A 17,664-nucleotide genomic window follows, 5' to 3' on the forward strand; every position below is an offset into this window, starting at 1 on the left:
TCAACCTGATTTGAAATCTGAAAATGATATTTTTATATTTTTCTGCAAATTAATTTGTTTCTAAATAGTCAAAATAATATATTATATATATATATATGATCGGCGCTCAAGAATAATTATCACCATGTTCGCATTACGGGTTCAGACAGACACGTGTGAAAAAGAAAGCTTTTGTTTAAAAATTTAAAACTCACTTCGTTGGGGTTAAAGTGTCGGTATACACAGAAATGGAAAGAGAGGATAAAAAAAAGTACGGAAAAAGGTACTGTAGAATTACCGTTTGTAGGGTGTACGGTTAAATTTTATTTCTTTATAAAGTTTTTTTAACCTTTTATGGCAGGGAATATAACCGTTGTGAGAGAAATTGATTTGGATGTGAGTACGATGTATGTCCACAAAAATGCTGTCGTTTTATGGGGTGTTTTTGGCATTGCTGGCTGTTGTACCTGCACTTGTAACAATGTTTTTGGACAATTAACCTGGTTGCACTGTTAATTCTCCTAAGCACCCTATGCCAATTCTTTGCTTAATCTCTTGGTCAAGCCATCCCAGAAATTCTTGAGCTCAGCAAGATAGAAAGCCTTACTGCTGCTTGAGTTTTCTAAATACAAGTCTGTATAAATACACAATAAATGTTAGTAAGAGGGTCAGGATGGCCGAGTGGTCTAAGGCGCCAGACTCAAGTTCTGGTCTTCGAAAGAGGGCGTGGGTTCAAATCCCACTTCTGACAGTTACTTTTTTAATTCATCCAAAGGAAAAAAACATGCATTATAGATGCACAAATGCACATCCCTAAGGATCATGTGAGAGGCTTTTCTGTTTCAAAAGGAAAAGAGAAGAGAGCCTTGTAGCATGGAATACAAGCAAAGTTTTGCAAAGATGGAGAGGGAAAAAGAACAGACAAGCAAACTTTGCAATATGGAAAGTGAGCGCAGAGGTAGCATTTTAGGTCCTATGCCCCTATATGAGCATGTGAAAAAGAAAACTGAAAAACATTGGAACCTAATTTTGCAAAAGAATGAAAAGAATAAGAACTATTAACACACCATATTAAGTTATTCCATATTAATTCATCAGAATGAAATTCTAAAAGAATAACCATTAACTTGCAATTATGATTTCATATGTAACCTGGACAACAACAAAAGGGTCTTCGTTCAATAGTCATACCCTAATCTTCATATACAAATAAATGCACACATTTTCTAGATAGTTCAATATATACCAAGATTCGCCTGCTATGGGGCTAAATATATACACTTAGCTAGTAAAACCAATCCAAGGAATTGAGATAAGAGACTGTAAAAGCTCACATAAGAGGAGCTGTTGGAGAAAATATATAGGGTAACCTTGCCCTCTCATAAGAAAATTATGAGACTAGATGGGCTTTGAAATAATCTATCAAGGAAAAGTACTCTCTGTGTTATTTGAGACACAGAAAATGAGGAAGTTCTGAGGTGTGATGCCGAAAGATCTCATCTCGTATCTGTCCACTGTAGACACTGTCAGCAAATAGGTATGCCTTGTGACAAGAAATCAGGTGCTAAGAAGACCATTCATAAACATAGTCATAACCAATAGGGTTGTGATTTCTTTGCATACATTATGATCTTCTGTCACCCATTACTTGATTGGGCGGCAAGATTTGTATACAGTGGTCTTTGAAACCGACAAAATATCTTTCATATTTCATTGATGAGGTGACTAAAACTGTTAAGTCTATTTGCAATCGCAACATTAATGATGCCTTCAGTTACATTCAGGTTTTTTCTTTCTTTTCCCTTAGTGACAGCTAATCTTCATAAGATTTAAAAGAATGAAGTGAACCAAAAAGGTCACAACCACAAGGGTTTTGCAGGTGCACAAGGATGGATACAGATATTGTTTGTCGTGATACTCGGATAGCATGGTCAAGGTAATGAGATAAACTTAAGAGATGATCATAACAAGGTCCCAGAAAAATTTAAGTCATGCAATTTCAGTACTCATTTAGACAACCAATGATAAAAGATAAGTAAACCTGAAGGAGCCAAAATAGACAATCTAAAATATCATTCTTTAAGGGTAGATTCAAGTCACTACTTAAAGTGACATCTACTGATATTAAAGAGCTTATAAAAAATAGAAGACATAAACAAGCAATGATAAAAAGGGGATTCCAATGCCCTTTTCCAAGAATACGATACAAGAAACACAACCTGTTCTATCAAAGACTCTGCTTTCCCATTTTTAATCCTCCATTTACGATTTAGCTTTTCCAAGAACACTAAACTGAGCTCTATACTATAACAGTACAACTGCTTGTAGGGGAAAATTCTTTATACCAGAGGGAATAACTTGGTCATTGGCTGTGGGCAACAGAAAACATGCAACAAATAGGCGTTTACCCTCAGGATTGCCTGTTGGATAACTCTTCAACTTTATATGTTCGAGCCAAAGTGAGTAGTTAAAAGGAAAATTTAAGGTCCTCCTCAAGAAAATGGTCAGTTATGTGATTACACAACTCATTCAAACAACTGAGGATACAAGTAGACAATAATAAGTAAACTTGATACAACCAATGATTAATCAGCACTGCCAAATATCATTCCACAATCAATAATCATAGATTCAAGCCACAACTAGAATGAAATCCACCAACATTAAGGATCAACATAAAAATTAATATCAACGAAATATTAGAAGCAATTTAATTGATACTTATATAACAAAAATGAAGAAAGATACTATTTTTTCCAAGTAAAAATTACCATCCATTTATTGCTAAGAAAGGAAAAACATTTATTAACATAAACCTGACAGTTAGAACTTGAAACTCCAATTCAAGTTCGAATCTTTAGAATAGAGTGCTATGCAAATTGAGTAGTCCAACATTCAATTGGTCCGAATATGTGTATGTAAAAGAATATTTATTCTCATTTCTGATGATCCCTTCCAAAATCCATAAAACAAGAATTAGTATTAAAGAGAAAAAAAAAAAAAAAAAAACCCTTCCATTGCATCAATTCCTAAAAATTACCAAGTTAAACCCCAATAATAACCAAAAAATCCAAAATCCACTAACCATCTCATTTCTTCTCCAAATCCTTGGAATCCTCCTCCTTCTCTTTTTCCAATTCCTTAACAGCCTCTTCCTCAGCCTTCTTCTCGGCTCGTAAAATCGGCTCATAATAATCAGCATGAGCCTCCATACATTTCTTCAAAGCTGAGGTTGCTTCAAAGCATTTTTCCACAATATCTTGCTTGTATTCTTCAGCTTCTCTGATGCAGTTTTCCCACCCAATAAAGCTCTCTTTGCATCCCCCTGCTTTCATGAACAAGCAAAACCCACACTCTCCTTCTTCTTCTTCTTCAGATCCTTCGTTTGGGACTTCTTCTGAGGGTTGTTTGCGTTCAGGGTCGTCCAGGGTTTTGGGATCAGGGGATTGTTTGGATTCTGGGTTTTGAGAGGACATATTTTTCTGGTGGAATCGGTGAGTCAGAGAGGCAGTCAAGGTTTTGTTGGTGTTGCGGTGGAGGTCGACGAGAAATTTCCTTCCACGGCCTGCTTAAAACCCCCTAAAACCCCTTCGAATTTTTTACTCAGGAAATGTTTTTTTATACAAATTATTTTAAAGGGCCAGGAATTGGACAACTTCTTTTTCTCTATAAGAGGACTCTTGGCCCTAATGCATTCACTAAATAATAAACGATTTCTCGTAGCACTGATTATTTCAATTATATAAAAAAAAAATCACTTGAGTTGAGTCTATTTCGATCTTAATATCTTTCGGGGAGGTCTCATATCATTAAAGAGTTGGATATCTTTTGATATCACTTGTCACTAATACATACATTTTTTATTTAAAAGATATATTTTTAAAGTAAATAAAAACTTTTACTTATAAATTTAAAATCTATTTCATCTCTTAACGATATGCGATCCGTGACATAAGAACATGTGCAATGATACAAAGATTATAAAGCCAAATCACATTTTATTTTTCTTGTGACTTAAGTGAATTAATTAAGATTAATCAATGTTAGATGCTCCTAGTTGATTCATCTCTTTCTTAAGTACATGGTTATTGTTATGGAGTTTTGGGTATTAGCTAGTAAACCATCAAAAATTTTCCAAGACAAAGCAGAAAAAGCCTTCTGCAGCAGTTAAAAAGATTGGAAGATTACAACTCTGCTAATTAAACTGATGCATTACATTGTCAAATGTTATTACTGATAAACAACCATTAGCTTCTTTCTGATTCCAAAACAGTTGCGGAGGGAAAATAACATTTTCAAATGTTAATCTGGTTTTATGCACTGTCCATTGATTAGTAAGGGGGTCTTAACAATCCATGAGAGGAACAGCTTAGTCAAAGTCTAACTTCGATTTATTTTAGTCAATAATATACATTAGAATTTAAACTTTTGGGATAAATGGTCACTCAATTGTCTCTTTACCTAACAGTATCACATTCCAGTTTTAAAGGTCAGTGTTTCCAATTGACTGATATGTTTGTCAGGACTTCTCTTCTCTAGAAGATGACTTGGGTATAAAGAGTAATTATATTGCTTCTAATACACATATACCATGTACCAAGAAAATACACATATCATATACAATACAAACTCTCACAATTTTGGTACTATCCTAACACATAAACACAAAGAAAGTTTATTCTAATGCAAATAGATATGGTTATACATATGTTGAAAATCAATCATCAGCATCAGACCAGTATATATCCATTCCACCCCACTGGCTTTGAGGCACTCCCAAGGCTTTCCAAACTGCTTTAGAGGCATCCACAATGTTGTTATCACAAGGAGGCTGGTAGTCATGGTCAGAATCACACCCCATTGTAGAGTCACATTCATCCACAACCTTGGCTCTAACACTCTTTCCATTGCCATGGATATTGATATACTTGAGACACCTTTTTTTCTTGTTGAACCATCCTGTCGACAGTGCCACCACAGGGTCATCGTCAGAGTGGTACTGGTTGTCACATTCTGATCGACCGCCACCATCCCCACCGGCTTCAAAGCTGTTGAGTGTCAGAGTTGCCTTGGTATGGCTGGAAACCAGCGGCGAACATTCGTATGTTGTGTAAAGCTTGCCTTCTTTACAACAGTCAGAGTCATTCTCTCGGTTACATTTCCCTGGTGGAGGCTTTTTCCCTCTGATCTTGCCACTAGGCTTGCAACTCTGAGCTTCAACGCCTACAAATAGAAAAAGAAAGCAACTAAGAACTAGAACTTTTAAACAAACTTGCTTCTTCATTTTCTTTTTCCTTCTTTGCTCTCTTTTCCTTCCTTTTTTGGATGTTCTGGTGTGAAAATTTTGCAGCTGGGGAAAAGCTATATATAATGATGAGGAATGAGTTCTTCCAAATTATCTGTCTTTCCAAGTGAAATGAAGACAAAATTCTGGCCTAACCCTTTTCGTATTTTGGTTTTAATAAAACAGGGTATATGGAGTTTTAAATTGTCATGGACTGCATGCTTGGAGACATAATAGAGGTAATAAAGTGTTTAAAGTATATACCGCAGGTATTTTTCTGAAAAGTTCCATGGGAATATCTTGTAAGTCATATATCCAGTCTATTAGATGTTATGGTTGAGTCATTTACTTTCTATAGCATAATGACATACTAGTATTCTCACCTGATTGTATCCTCAGTTCTCTACCTCTCATTATTTATTCTGTAGTCATTATTTCTCTTATTCATGGGCTGCAACACTGACATTTTAGCATTAGATAACATGTATGAAATTCTTAAATAAACCATTGTTAATTTGTACTCGCCAGAGTGCTAACTTGAAGTTATTTCTCTGTTATAATTAATTTCCCCGTTGATTCATCTGTCTGTTAGGATGGTCACTGTTATGGAGTTGTAGGACTGCAGGCTGATGTGTTTCTAGCCGGTACAAAGCTTGAATCTGCAGGATTTAAAAACATAGCAAGATTGCAGTTCTAGTAAGATGATCCAGTACATAAACAAATGTTGTTTAGAGTTCCAAAACTGAATGTTGAGTGAGGTTACAGTTCTAATAGTAGAAAAGTTCAAATTTTAATCCTTGGCAGAACAATTTAGTCAAAGTTCAAGTTATTTCCTAGTCAATCATATATGTCCGGATTAAGGCCTTTTCATTCTGTTTAAGCTTTTGGCTAATGAATCACTTAATCATTTCTTTGATTGACAGTTATATCTTACAACAAGGTAAAAATCCAGCTTAGAGATGCCAGTTCAAGGAAGATGTTATGGAGCATGAGCTTCCCAACTTCAATCTTTCAATTGACTGGTATGTTTAACAAGAAGGAACAAGATGGCTAAGGTTTAAGGAGTAGTTGTATTGCTTCAAATACATGTACTGAAATACAAACTCTCACATTTGTAACACTATTGCTTACTAAAACTAACACACACACAGACAATCTTTATACCTCAATACAAATAGAAATAACATTAATGACGTTGAGAATCAATCAAGTATCGGACCAGTATATATCAATTTCACCCCACTGGCTTATAGGCACTCCCAAGGCCTTCCAAACTGCTTTTGAGGCAACCACAATGTTGTTATGACAAGGAGGATAGTAATCGTGGGCAGCATCACACCCCATTGTAGAGTCACATTCATCGACAACCTTAGCCTTGACACTCTTCCCATTGCCATGGATATCGATATACTTGAGACACCTTTTTTTCTTGTTGAACCATCCTGTTGAAAGTGCCACCACAGGTTGATCATCAGAATGGTACTGATTGTCACACTTGGATGGGGCACTGCCATCTCCTCCGGCTTCGAAGCTGTTTAGTGTTAGAGTTGCCTTTGTGAGGTTGGAAACCGGTGGTGAACATTTGTATGTTGTGTAAAGCTTGCCTTCTTTACAACAACAAGGGTCATCCTCAATGGTACATTGCCCTGATCGAGGTTTCTTCGCTCTTATCTTGCCACTAGGCTTGCAAGTTTGAGCTTTAACTTCGAAACTTAGCAAAAGAAAAAGAAAGCAAACCAGAATTAGAACACTAGAATAGGCTTGTTTCTTCATTGTTTTCCCCCTCTACTCTCTTTTCTTGCTTGTTTTTCTGGTGTGGGAAGAAAACTGGACATGGAGAAAGGCTATATATAAAGAAGAGCTATGAGTATTCGAAGTCACCTGTTTCCTACCATGAAATCAAGACAAATTTATGGCCTTAACCCTTAATATATCTGCCAGTGATACAATAAAGCTATATGGAGTAGAACATTGTCGTGGACTGCATACGTGGAGACAGAATAGAGGTAATTAAATGTTTAAACCATAAACCAAACTGTTGTACTTTTCGAAAAGTTGTGTCTTGGTTTACATCTCTTAGCATTTCCACTTAACTACATCATGTGTCCATGTCATTTACTATAATCCTACGTTGTTTCTCTCTTAAAAGAATTTTTAACCCATTTTTCCTGTGCTATTTTAGTGCTATTCTACTTTGCATAATCTCACAACCATGTACATTTAAGTACAAGATACCCTTCCTTAGTATATGGCGCAGCTTTAAGATAAATTATTAATTACATTTTAAGTTGTTGAATTCTTGTTGGGAATCTTTGCTCTTAGAAGCATCTCAAGCCAATTCCTTTGCTTGTCATAGAAATACAAATTCCATTTTCTTGATTCAGTGGTATGCAAGTAGGAGTTATTGGCTTAGTGTAATTAGGTACAAAATGGGGGAATCCTCATCAGGATGTGCCACATGATCTTCAGGACGGAAAAGGAAGCTTTTTTGATGAAATTTTGTCAGATTCAAATCAGGGAACATCCAGTGTATTCTTTGCTTCCAGTTTCAATAAACGAACAAACATTATATAAAAAATGCCTCAACCCTTTTACCTGATCAGTTACTGGAATCTGAAATAGAGCTATATTTGAGAATAATCACTTAGTTCAGCATTTGAGAGTTTCAGAGAACAAGGTATATATTATCATACAAGTTCAGAGACTGCTTCCAACAAGGAAAACAATTAACAGGTAGCAACTGGAAGCTTTTGATAGATATCAAACTCTTTAAAACATCAATTCTTCCAAATTTCCATATCAAATTGACATTGAATAGCTTACATTGCATAGAAAGTTATTTCAAGAGGGCAATCGTTTGCACCAGTCATCATGCACCACTTGCATATAAACGGGTCCATTCCTTCGCTGCACAAGTCAAGGAAATCAAGAACAGTCAATTATATGAATAGCCACATACCATCCTTGATTGTAAGAGTTAATCAATCTCAATGATCCAATAAGTTTGCAACTAATTTACCTGTCTCAACCGCTTCAGCCTCATTTGTTTTCCAGTGCTTAGCAATGTTCTCGGAGAGTGGATCATCAGGATTTGGGGCACTTAGAAGTGCTTGAATGCTGAAATAAAAGTAATAATGTCACTGTATTAACCTAAGATGCTACCATAAGTTAAGATAATAATGTCAGTGCATTACTATATTTTTACATTTGAAACTGCAGCAAAGTCTTTCTAGCCAAATGAAAACACCATAAATAAGCAGTCATGAAATAGGTATATTCAACTGCCATCCATGGTTGTTAAATCAATATACGTACCGTGTATCAAAATCTTATTTTTTAATATTGAGTATCGTATGTAAGATAGAGTAAAAAATTTTTAAATTGATTGTAAATAACATTTATACATATAAAATAAAAAAAATTAAAAAATATTATATATTTTACCAGAATTGAAGATTATAGGCTGTAAACTGAAAAGATGATTTTTCTTTAATTTAAACTCTCAACATATTCCTTAATAATATAGATTTTTAAATAAAATATACTATTTTTCATATTAATTTATTAATTAAAAATTTAAAAAACATTTATCATGTTGAAGTTAAAAGAGAATTCGATTTTTTAGTATTTTTTTATTTAAAATCTAAAGATTGAAACTCATTAAATATAATTTTTTATGTTTCAACTCAAAAAAATAAAAAATAAAATTCTTAATAATTATTTAGAATTTAGTTTATAAAAAGTGTATCGACTTTATCATACGATACATCGTGTATCGTACTATATGCTTTCGATACTTGATCAAATACGATACAGTTATAGATACATATCGTTTTCTACTAAATCGCATCGTACCATATGATATCACGTATTGTACAATAATGATAACTATGCTACCATCCCTTTTTATAAAACCTAAACTTTTCAGAACAAATTCTGACAACATGCAAAATGTTTTGAATCTTTCTCAGCAAGCCATGATATATTCACCACACATGTAACCTAAAATTACATATCATAATATCTTATAATACCTCAGAAGTACAGTTCGGATCTGGAGAGCTGGACTCCATTTGTCTTTGAGAATATCAAGGCATATTCTTCCAAGCTGCCAAAAATCTTAACCCCTAAGAGCCAAGAAAATATATCTTTTGCACCATAAAATAAGGACAAAAGAAGGAACAGGTAATGCCAACCTTATCAATGTTAGGATGATATATCTTTGTAAGAAATCGAACCTGTTACACCAAACTTGTTAATGTGGAGAAAATTACAAAATACATCAAAACGGACAACATTAATGGATGACAGAAAATTCCAAGAATAGATGAGAATAACAAATGGATGCTGAAATGCCAACTGCTCACAATTAACAATTCTATGAATATAGTGCACTCTTGAACCACTAGTGCAAGAAAAACAAACAATGAAGTCCAATCACCAGACAACAGACAAAGAAGTCCCAATCGTAGGAAACCAGACAATTAAGTATCAAACACGAGAAGACGATGAAGTCTCATATGCCATCATATCAGCCATACAGAGCCCAATTAGGAAAGCAACCACAAGAAAAATCATTACCACCAACCAGAGTTGGTTCTGTGCAACTACTCACATGCAAAGGCATCCACAAGAATGGATGTTCTTCCCATATGAAAGTAAGACTTTCAAAACCCAGAACAAAGAATCACCACCTAAGTAATAGAGGCTATAGCAGTGACAACATCAGAACAAGGACTTTTCAAAAGCCAGTGTACATGAAATACAATTATAAACATTGAATCCGATCAACAATTTGCTCTTAATTATGTCATCAAACCAAATAGTTTATGCCACCAAAAGTTCACCAAAGTAAAAGGTAAACAATATCTATTAGATGTTCAATTCTGCCATACCAAAAATAAAATAAGACAAATTAAGTTCTGCTGTACCTGAAATTTCCAAAAATAAGATTACAAACCAACTGCAAATTATATCTGACTTGAAGGACAGAGAGTAACAATTAAATGTTTAGATAAATTTCTCAAACTAGCTATAGAGCTGGGAGAAAAGAGTAAGCTGAGAAGTTAAGGGATGAGGATGGTCATGAAAGCTAGGGATTTAATAGACAGGGATCCTAATAGTACAATACTTTAAATGATATCTCAATTTCAGTAAACCAAAGGATGTAAAAATAATGCCTATTAGATGAACATTATCCTCTTTTAATCTCCTCCTCTGCAACAAATATTTTCACAAACACCAAAGCAGATCAAGCTTTACATACATCATCTTGGCACCAAATTTAACAAGATACTAGATGGATTCACCCCCAAAGAATGAGGTAGAGCTTTAAACCGATAGAAATATGAAAATCAATCTGATCCTATACATCATATTATAGATCAGGTACAAAATTATCCCACGAAAATAAAAAGATAAACAGTTCCAAAAAAACTGTTCTAATCCAGAAGATATTTACTATCTAATTTAATGTTGTCATCACTTTCCACTTTCCTGTATCAAACATCATACCATAAACTGAAACACTTGTGCAGACCAACATTAAATCCTTCTTTTAATATAAATTCAGCGTTCTATGCAGATTTTTTTTGCTCCCAGGACAACATACTGCAAGATTCTCAAAGATATAAAATAACCTTAAGAAAGTTTGGCCCCCAAAAGACATCCACACACAAAAACAGTATTCAAAAACATTTTTTTCAGTGCAAGAAGTGTCACTATAAAAAATAACGCAGATTTTCTACAACGCATTAGCAAACAATTTAACCAGTGAAGGTAGGGCAAATCCTTACAGGCCAAAGGGAAATATATTCTGTAATTCACCAAAGGTAGGCCAGAGAGAGATGAGACTAGATGCACTAGCAGTAAAAAACATGACAGATAAAACAGCCCAATGAAGTAACAACAGATTGCCCTACAATGCAAGCTAAAAGCATCACTATATCATAATAAGACCCTCCAAACAACTTTTTCAGATGAAACCAAGAAATATTTTATATGAAAGGATCTACAATCCAGTGTACAACAATAGATTCAGCAACAGGAAGGTCATGCTACTTATTAAAACAAAACTCAACATTAAGTACCTTGGGAGCAGCCATGGGATATTCTTCAGGCAAAAATAGTTCCAACTTGAAAACCCCTCCTAAAATAAATCCCAAACAAGAAAACGCATCATATCCTATACATAAGTGCCAAATTACTTACAGAAAGAAAGAAACAACAAAAAAGCAATGATATGTTACCAAAAACAACATTCTACAAGCACAGTGACAATGCATGACTGAAAAGCATGCTAATTGGTCCTAACTTCCAAGACTGAAAATAAGGGCCCATTTTTCTCTTTTACAAATGGAAAACCAAAAAAAAAAAAAAGAGAAAAAGGCATGAAGAGAATTAAACACTGCAGAACAATTTTCACAGTGAAAATTTCCTACTTTAAGCATATAGAAATCATTACAATGCCTTAAAATTCAAAATGGCATTGCTCTTATGACTTATATCAGCCCACACCCAACTATTACACAATGACACAATAAAATTTTACATTTCTAACACATAGCAAAATCATAACCACCAGATGAAAGAAATAACTACCTTCATATGGAGACTGTGTGGGACCAAGAATCATCACATTGAAATATCGCATGTTATCTTCTGATGGTGAAGCACTAATTCCAGGTGCTGTATCCGAAAAAAACCATTAAACTATTTTATTCAACAGCAAAAAGAACACAAAACATTAGATTATTCTATGATCATAACCATAGAATACTAAACAAAACGCTGATTCAGTGATATTAAACAAAATTCAACAAGAATTTCTCAAAAAAGAAAATAAATCAAATGTGAAAGGAAAAGCGAAGTACTTACCTGGTTCACTGAGGAGACGCTGAGTTTCCTGTTTAGATCAAAGATAAAGAAACCAAAATTAAAGCATGAAAAATTAACAAAATTCATGTGAATTAAAAACAAAAGCCTCGATCAAACTAAGAAGACGATCTTCAAATAAATTAGCCATGGCTTTTAATTCATCATAACCCTAACAAATCCAGTAATCAAGCCCCACTCTAGAAACCCAAAAAAGAAGAAAAGAAAAACAAAAGTAAAAGATTAAGATTTTCTTGAGGTTTCTCGGGTAAACGAACGAATCGCAGAAATCGAGAAGGATCGAAGGGAGATCGAAAGAGATACCTTGATAATTCTTCGCGGGAGATTACTGTTGGCCATTGACGAGGATCGATTGATGAAGCAAAAGGGAAAGCCAAAAAAATTTAGGGTTTTTGAGAATTGAGAGAGAAAGGGGAAGAGAGAGAAAAATTTTGGCGAACAAAACACAGAAAATAAAAAAGGTCGCTTGTTCCCTGAATGTGTCTTTTGCATTTATTTTATTTTACTTTGCCCTAAAGCGCAGTGATTTTGACCCTCTTCCCGCTGTTCTTTACTTTCCTCCTTTTTCTTTTTTTATTATAATAAAATAAATATTATTATTTTCTTTTCTTACAAAAGCAATATATTTTTTAGGTTGTTTCTGTTTGATATCTAAAAAGTTTATAAATAAATCATTTTTGTCATTAATAAATTCTTTTATTTATTAATTATTAATTTATAAAACATACATTTTCTGAAATTGAGATTGCAACTAATTTTTTAGAAAAGAAATAGACAAAAACAAAATTATTAAATTATATTAAGTTAATAGGGTTTTATTTTGTTATTAAGTCTTGAAATGAATAATTTTTTTAATTTTGTCAATGATTAGATATTATTAACTTTCACAAGATAATTATATTAAAAGAGTTTCGTTGAGTTATTTTTTTTTGAAATGCAAGTTTAATTAAATTAAATATCATATGAAAAAAATAAGATGTATTTTATGTGTATGAGTAAAAATTTTGTTTGAAAATGTGAAATCGTGACAAATTATATCAAAATTTATCTAACATAGATTTTCGAAATAATCAAAGCAACGAGACGTTATTGAGTGGGAAAAATATCTCATATTTCAAATATAAAAAAATGATTTTTGACCTCACTTAGTATATATTTTGAATTGAAAGTATGAGCCATGATAAAAACACTAAAATAAATTATTGTTTTTACAAAAAAAAAAGTTATTACTATTACCACTTTCATTTTTTATTTTTTTTTGGATAAAAAATGCTAGCTCATATTCTTTTATAAAGGAGAGTAGTAAATATATATAAGAAAAACAAAGACTAGCTAAAAATATTAAAACAAAAACAAAATAATGGTTTTTCCCTCTAAACCTAACAATTCAAGGTTTAGTAATTATAATATAATGAGAGAAATATGGGCATGCTGCTTTATTCAAAACCAATTCCAAGATGTGTCAAAATCAAATTAAAAACAAAAATATCTATTTAATTAGAAGCAATCATTTAATATCCTTAATTTTTAATTAACAAGTTGGACCTCATTGCAAAAATCATAAAGTATAAATCATTCATTATGTTTATAAGATTTTGTTATTTTTCTAATTTTTTTCCCTTATCCATTATCTTCTCTTAAAATAGAAAAATTTCTTTTGAAGCATTTCGATTATATATGCATTTATTGTCATCTAATTTAATGTTGAGTGCGTTGTCTAATTAAAATTTGAAATTCTAATTTAAAGATTTTATATTCAAATCTTACGAAGGAATGAACGAAATTTATAAAACGAGAAAAAAAATTTCTCATCATATAGTTTAAAATTATATATATATAATTAAAAAAGAGTAAAAATTCTTTTCCTTTTAAAATTTGGATTTGAATTACCTTGCTTTCACCCCAAATTAACATAACTTGGAAGCAGAAATTCTTTTCCTTTTTGGGACAATATACATTTCTTAGAAGCAAGGTGAAGTTGCCTTATCAAATGGAATTTGGAAATACCAAATAAATTTAAAAAACAAGTTCTTAAAGCAGTTTAATCAAATCATGAAAGAGTATTTAATTTAATGATAAATGTATGTACGAGAATGAAAATATAATTGAGTTTTTTTTTTAGGGGGGGAATTATATATAAAGGATCACATATTAATAATTATAACTTAGATTATAGCTTTAAAACTATGGCAATATTTATAGGAAGTTGGTAGCATATAAACCTATTCTTGCGTTGCCCTAACGCTAACAAAAATCTTTGGCTGTTGTTGGTGGAATTAATTTGGACCACCCAAAAAAGCAATATCTATCCTTTTTTGATCCCTTCATACATTTCCATATATGCCTTTGGACAATATGGTCAAGAAAAAATAAGGAGAAAATTGTGGAAAGTGACATTTCTTGATAAAAATATTTTAAAAGTAACTATCAAAACAAATTTAACTATTTTTAGCCATATTTAGTCATGATTTGACGAAAATACATTTTAAACTATTTCAAATAAATTAAACCATTCATCACAATTTCTCTCAATTTCTCCCCATTTGTGCTTCGAATTTCTCTCTCACCATCCCAATCTCTCAAATTTTATCGATTTCTCTGTTCGGTATTCGTCTGCTATACTTCCGATTTCTCTCTCTCACGTTTTCAGATTTCTCTTTCTTACGCTTTCAAGATACTAAGCAATGGTTTTGACATGCTTGGATGGGTGACTGTTTGAAAATTTTGATTTTTAGGTATTTTGAATAAAACTAAAACGGTAGAAATAATCACAAATGTATAAAATAGCTTTTAATTGAATCAATTCAGGATCTAGATATCAATAAACTCAAAATTTTGAAATTTATAAATCTAGGTTTTCAAAGAATTTTTTTTTATTTTTGTCAAAGTGGGTGTTTTAGATAAAAAAAATATTTGTATTTTAATTTATGAAAACATGTTAGAAACACTTTAATCTGTGCCAAATTGTTAAAAAAAATAAAAAAAAAAGAAAAAAGTTAAGAGGATTTGAAGTTTCACAAGTTTTTGTACATGACTTGTCACAAGCTTTTGTATATGGTGTGTCACACGCTAACCATGGCTTGTCACAGGCTTTTGTATATGACGTGTAACACGCTAACCATGGCTTGTCACAGGCTTTTATACATGGTGTGTCACACGCAACATGACTTGTCACAGGTTTTTGTACATGATGTGTCACATGTTTTTGTATATGGTGTGTAACACGCTAACCATAGCTTGTCACAAGTTTTTGTGCATGGCGTGTCACACGCTAACCATGGCTTGTCACAGGTTTTTATACATGACGTGTCACATATTTTTGTACATGACATGTCACACGCTAACCATGACTTGTCACAAGTTTTTGTACATGACGTGTCACATATTTTTGTATATGACGTGTAACACGCTAATCATGGCTTATTACAGATTTTTATATATGACATGTAACACAATAGCGTGTAATTTCATTAAGGGTAATTTTGTCCAATTTGACTAAAAATGGTTAAAACTATAAAAATGGTCATTTTTAAAAATATCTTATCTTTTAAGGACTACTTTTTAAAATGTCCCAAAAATAAGACAACACAAGAACATGACAACACTAAGCTGATTGATGCACCAACAAAAGCTTTATTTTCTCTACAAATGCAAATTGATGACCATTAATGGTACTAGATCCAAATCCTAAATGAATGCAGTAACATGACATTGGACATGGATGATGGACCCTAAAGAGAATGAAAGTGATGAAAAGGGTATATTCTCCATTTATTGCCATTGTCTCTTATCTCTTTTTTTCTAGAGCAAACCCATGTGCTTGACTGGTGATGTTTGCATGGTTTACCAGTCAAAGTAGAACTCAATGATAAGTTTTTGATTCCATGAGAGTTTCAAAGGGAAGAGACAAGAGAGAGAGAATAATTCATATTATGAAATAATTCTTGTATATTGTTTGTTCTGTGAAGATCAGTTTATGATTGCATCAAGGTTTGCACATAATTGAACAAACCATGGTGCCAGACAATTGTTATTTTTTTTATATAGGCACGAAGTTAAAAGGGAATTTCTTAGTTAAGAGGAAGGAAACCCAATTCTTCAAGAACTTCAGCACAGCCAGGGACAGCTTCCTTCTTCAAGAACCCAAGATTGTTGGCATATCGAATGGGATCGCTCACCCCATTCTTCTTGGTGAGTAGGACCCTGGCTCTCTGCCATGCTTCCATGAATTCATTACAGTCTTCCCTGGGACTCTTCACAACCCTGACTTCGCAAATTTCTTCCTCGTGATCGCCCTGGACTGGGATCCTGTATTTGCCGGATTCGTCTGTAACGCTCTCTTGGCTGTATGTGATGCTGCCACCGACGGTACGGTCCCTGCATTCCAATATCACTGTTGCCCCTGCAAAAAACAAGATACCAAAGCTTCGTGAATGACACTTGTACGAGGAGTATCATCTCTCTCACACACAAGTTTAATCTAATTGTATACATATACCAACTAAATCGGCATCTTCAGCTTCACTCATGTTCACATGCTTATCAAGTGAAATTGGTAACACGTAATTTGATTATATACCTTTGATTGGTTGGCTGAGCCTGGTCTCGAATTCCACACGGCATGTGTCACAGTAAACTTTGCCTTCGACGAAGAAGGTGTCTTCGGCGTAGGTGAAGCTGAGGGATGAAAGGCAGATTGCCAAGGAAACAAGGGCGATCAAGGAAGCTTTTGCCATTTCTTCTTTGCTCTTTCTTTATTGGGTTGTGAAAGCTTGTAAAAAGGAGTAAATTTATAGGGAGGGAGTGTTGGTATTTTTTGTCCCATGGTAGTTATTCAGGTTTTCTATTCTAAGGGATTGAAGAGGGAGAGAGACTCGTTCTTCATTCTCTTACAGGGACAAGCTAATTGAAGAACAGAACAGCTAATTGTCTAAATATAGGGACAGCAGAAAGAAAGACATTGGAAAAGAATGAGAAAAATAGAGGACAGAGTTGAATGGAAGACCAAAGAGATTATATGAGCTAAATGTGTAAATGAATTGTAACCCAAGGTAAGAAATCAAAGGCAAATAAAGATATTAATATCATGATCATGACTAAGTAATCAACCCTATAGGCATATCGATTTTGCTCGTCGAGTGAGCCTAAGCATAGGCCATAGATTCGGAAGAAGTAATATGTTGAGAAGATCTTGTTTATTAAGAAAAAAACTAGACAAGAGTTAGTGTTAATGGCAGCCCTGAATGCATGCCTTCACAAGGATAATCATATTTCATTTATCATATAAATATAAAGTAATTAGTTAATGGGATGGATAAATAACAGATTAAAATGTCAGATTAGGTTGCCTCTTGCAAGTTTAAAGTTGTAACTTCTAACTCAACCAATGGTCAAAAGAAAACCAAATGCAAGCAATCAAACAAACAAGCGCTACACATACCTCCAGTGTTCCAGCACCCTGTCTTTTCCGAGCAAAGGGCTAGAAAAAGAAACAAAAAACCTGACAA

The 17,664-nt window shown here is 33.4% G+C and overlaps 5 protein-coding genes and 1 non-coding gene across 7 annotated transcripts; 1 reads left to right on the plus strand and 5 right to left on the minus strand.

The window, feature by feature from the left end:
* The first annotated feature begins 646 nt into the window (after positions 1 to 646).
* On the plus strand, positions 647 to 730 carry TRNAL-CAA (transfer RNA leucine (anticodon CAA)). The gene has a single exon. It is a non-coding gene; the product is annotated as a tRNA-Leu (tRNA).
* Positions 731 to 2,756: 2,026 nt separating this feature from the next.
* Positions 2,757 to 3,611, minus strand: LOC18594169 (uncharacterized). 2 transcript variants are annotated; one of them, XM_088807943.1, is made up of 2 exons: positions 3,065 to 3,611; positions 2,757 to 2,921 (listed from the first exon to the last, which is right to left on the minus strand). In XM_088807943.1, the coding sequence occupies exon 1, from the start codon at positions 3,453 to 3,455 to the stop codon at positions 3,069 to 3,071; it is 387 nt and encodes a 128-aa protein (XP_088664069.1). In that variant the 5' UTR covers positions 3,456 to 3,611; the 3' UTR covers positions 2,757 to 2,921; positions 3,065 to 3,068. The 2 variants fall into 2 exon arrangements, with proteins under 2 accessions (XP_088664069.1, XP_088664067.1); XM_088807941.1 differs by having other exon boundaries at positions 2,859 to 2,931.
* A 1,085-nt stretch (positions 3,612 to 4,696) lies between these two features.
* Positions 4,697 to 5,263, minus strand: LOC18594170 (kiwellin-1-like). The gene has a single exon (XM_088808158.1). The coding sequence runs from the start codon at positions 5,261 to 5,263 to the stop codon at positions 4,697 to 4,699; it is 567 nt and encodes a 188-aa protein (XP_088664284.1).
* A 1,068-nt stretch (positions 5,264 to 6,331) lies between these two features.
* Positions 6,332 to 7,168, minus strand: LOC148761581 (kiwellin-1-like). The gene has a single exon (XM_088808157.1). It carries the CDS (start codon positions 7,034 to 7,036, stop codon positions 6,470 to 6,472), a length of 567 nt encoding a protein of 188 aa, XP_088664283.1. The 5' UTR covers positions 7,037 to 7,168; the 3' UTR covers positions 6,332 to 6,469.
* Positions 7,169 to 7,866: 698 nt separating this feature from the next.
* LOC18594172 (ubiquitin-conjugating enzyme E2 36) lies at positions 7,867 to 12,637 on the minus strand. The gene is made up of 8 exons (XM_007021659.3): positions 12,461 to 12,637; positions 12,140 to 12,167; positions 11,864 to 11,950; positions 11,353 to 11,411; positions 9,460 to 9,501; positions 9,298 to 9,371; positions 8,283 to 8,380; positions 7,867 to 8,170 (listed from the first exon to the last, which is right to left on the minus strand). Exons 1-8 carry the CDS (start codon positions 12,494 to 12,496, stop codon positions 8,133 to 8,135), a joined length of 462 nt encoding a protein of 153 aa, XP_007021721.2. The 5' UTR covers positions 12,497 to 12,637; the 3' UTR covers positions 7,867 to 8,132.
* A 3,434-nt stretch (positions 12,638 to 16,071) lies between these two features.
* Positions 16,072 to 17,558, minus strand: LOC18594173 (olee1-like protein). The gene is made up of 2 exons (XM_007021661.3): positions 16,737 to 17,558; positions 16,072 to 16,559 (listed from the first exon to the last, which is right to left on the minus strand). Exons 1-2 carry the CDS (start codon positions 16,891 to 16,893, stop codon positions 16,228 to 16,230), a joined length of 489 nt encoding a protein of 162 aa, XP_007021723.1. The 5' UTR covers positions 16,894 to 17,558; the 3' UTR covers positions 16,072 to 16,227.
* Between the last annotated feature and the right edge of the window lie 106 nt (positions 17,559 to 17,664).

Source organism: Theobroma cacao, chromosome 7 (assembly GCF_053813885.1).
Source record: "Theobroma cacao isolate CCN51 chromosome 7, ASM5381388v1, whole genome shotgun sequence".
NCBI lineage: Eukaryota > Viridiplantae > Streptophyta > Magnoliopsida > Malvales > Malvaceae > Theobroma > Theobroma cacao.

Bases quoted from the DNA above. Each gene is read 5' to 3' on its own strand.
- LOC18594169 (XM_088807943.1), bottom strand. From the start codon at position 3,455: ATGTCCTCTCAAAACCCAGAATCCAAACAATCCCCTGATCCCAAAACC.
- LOC18594170 (XM_088808158.1), bottom strand. From the start codon at position 5,263: ATGAAGAAGCAAGTTTGTTTAAAAGTTCTAGTTCTTAGTTGCTTTCTT.
- LOC148761581 (XM_088808157.1), bottom strand. From the start codon at position 7,036: ATGAAGAAACAAGCCTATTCTAGTGTTCTAATTCTGGTTTGCTTTCTT.
- LOC18594172 (XM_007021659.3), bottom strand. From the start codon at position 12,496: ATGGCCAACAGTAATCTCCCGCGAAGAATTATCAAG. The intron at 12,168-12,460 runs GTATCTCTTTCG...TGATCTAAACAG, and splicing joins TCCCGCGAAGAATTATCAAG to GAAACTCAGCGTCTCCTCAG. The intron at 11,951-12,139 runs GTAAGTACTTCG...TTTCGGATACAG, and splicing joins GCGTCTCCTCAGTGAACCAG to CACCTGGAATTAGTGCTTCA.
- LOC18594173 (XM_007021661.3), bottom strand. From the start codon at position 16,893: ATGGCAAAAGCTTCCTTGATCGCCCTTGTTTCCTTGGCAATCTGCCTT. The intron at 16,560-16,736 runs GTATATAATCAA...TGTTTTTTGCAG, and splicing joins GCTCAGCCAACCAATCAAAG to GGGCAACAGTGATATTGGAA.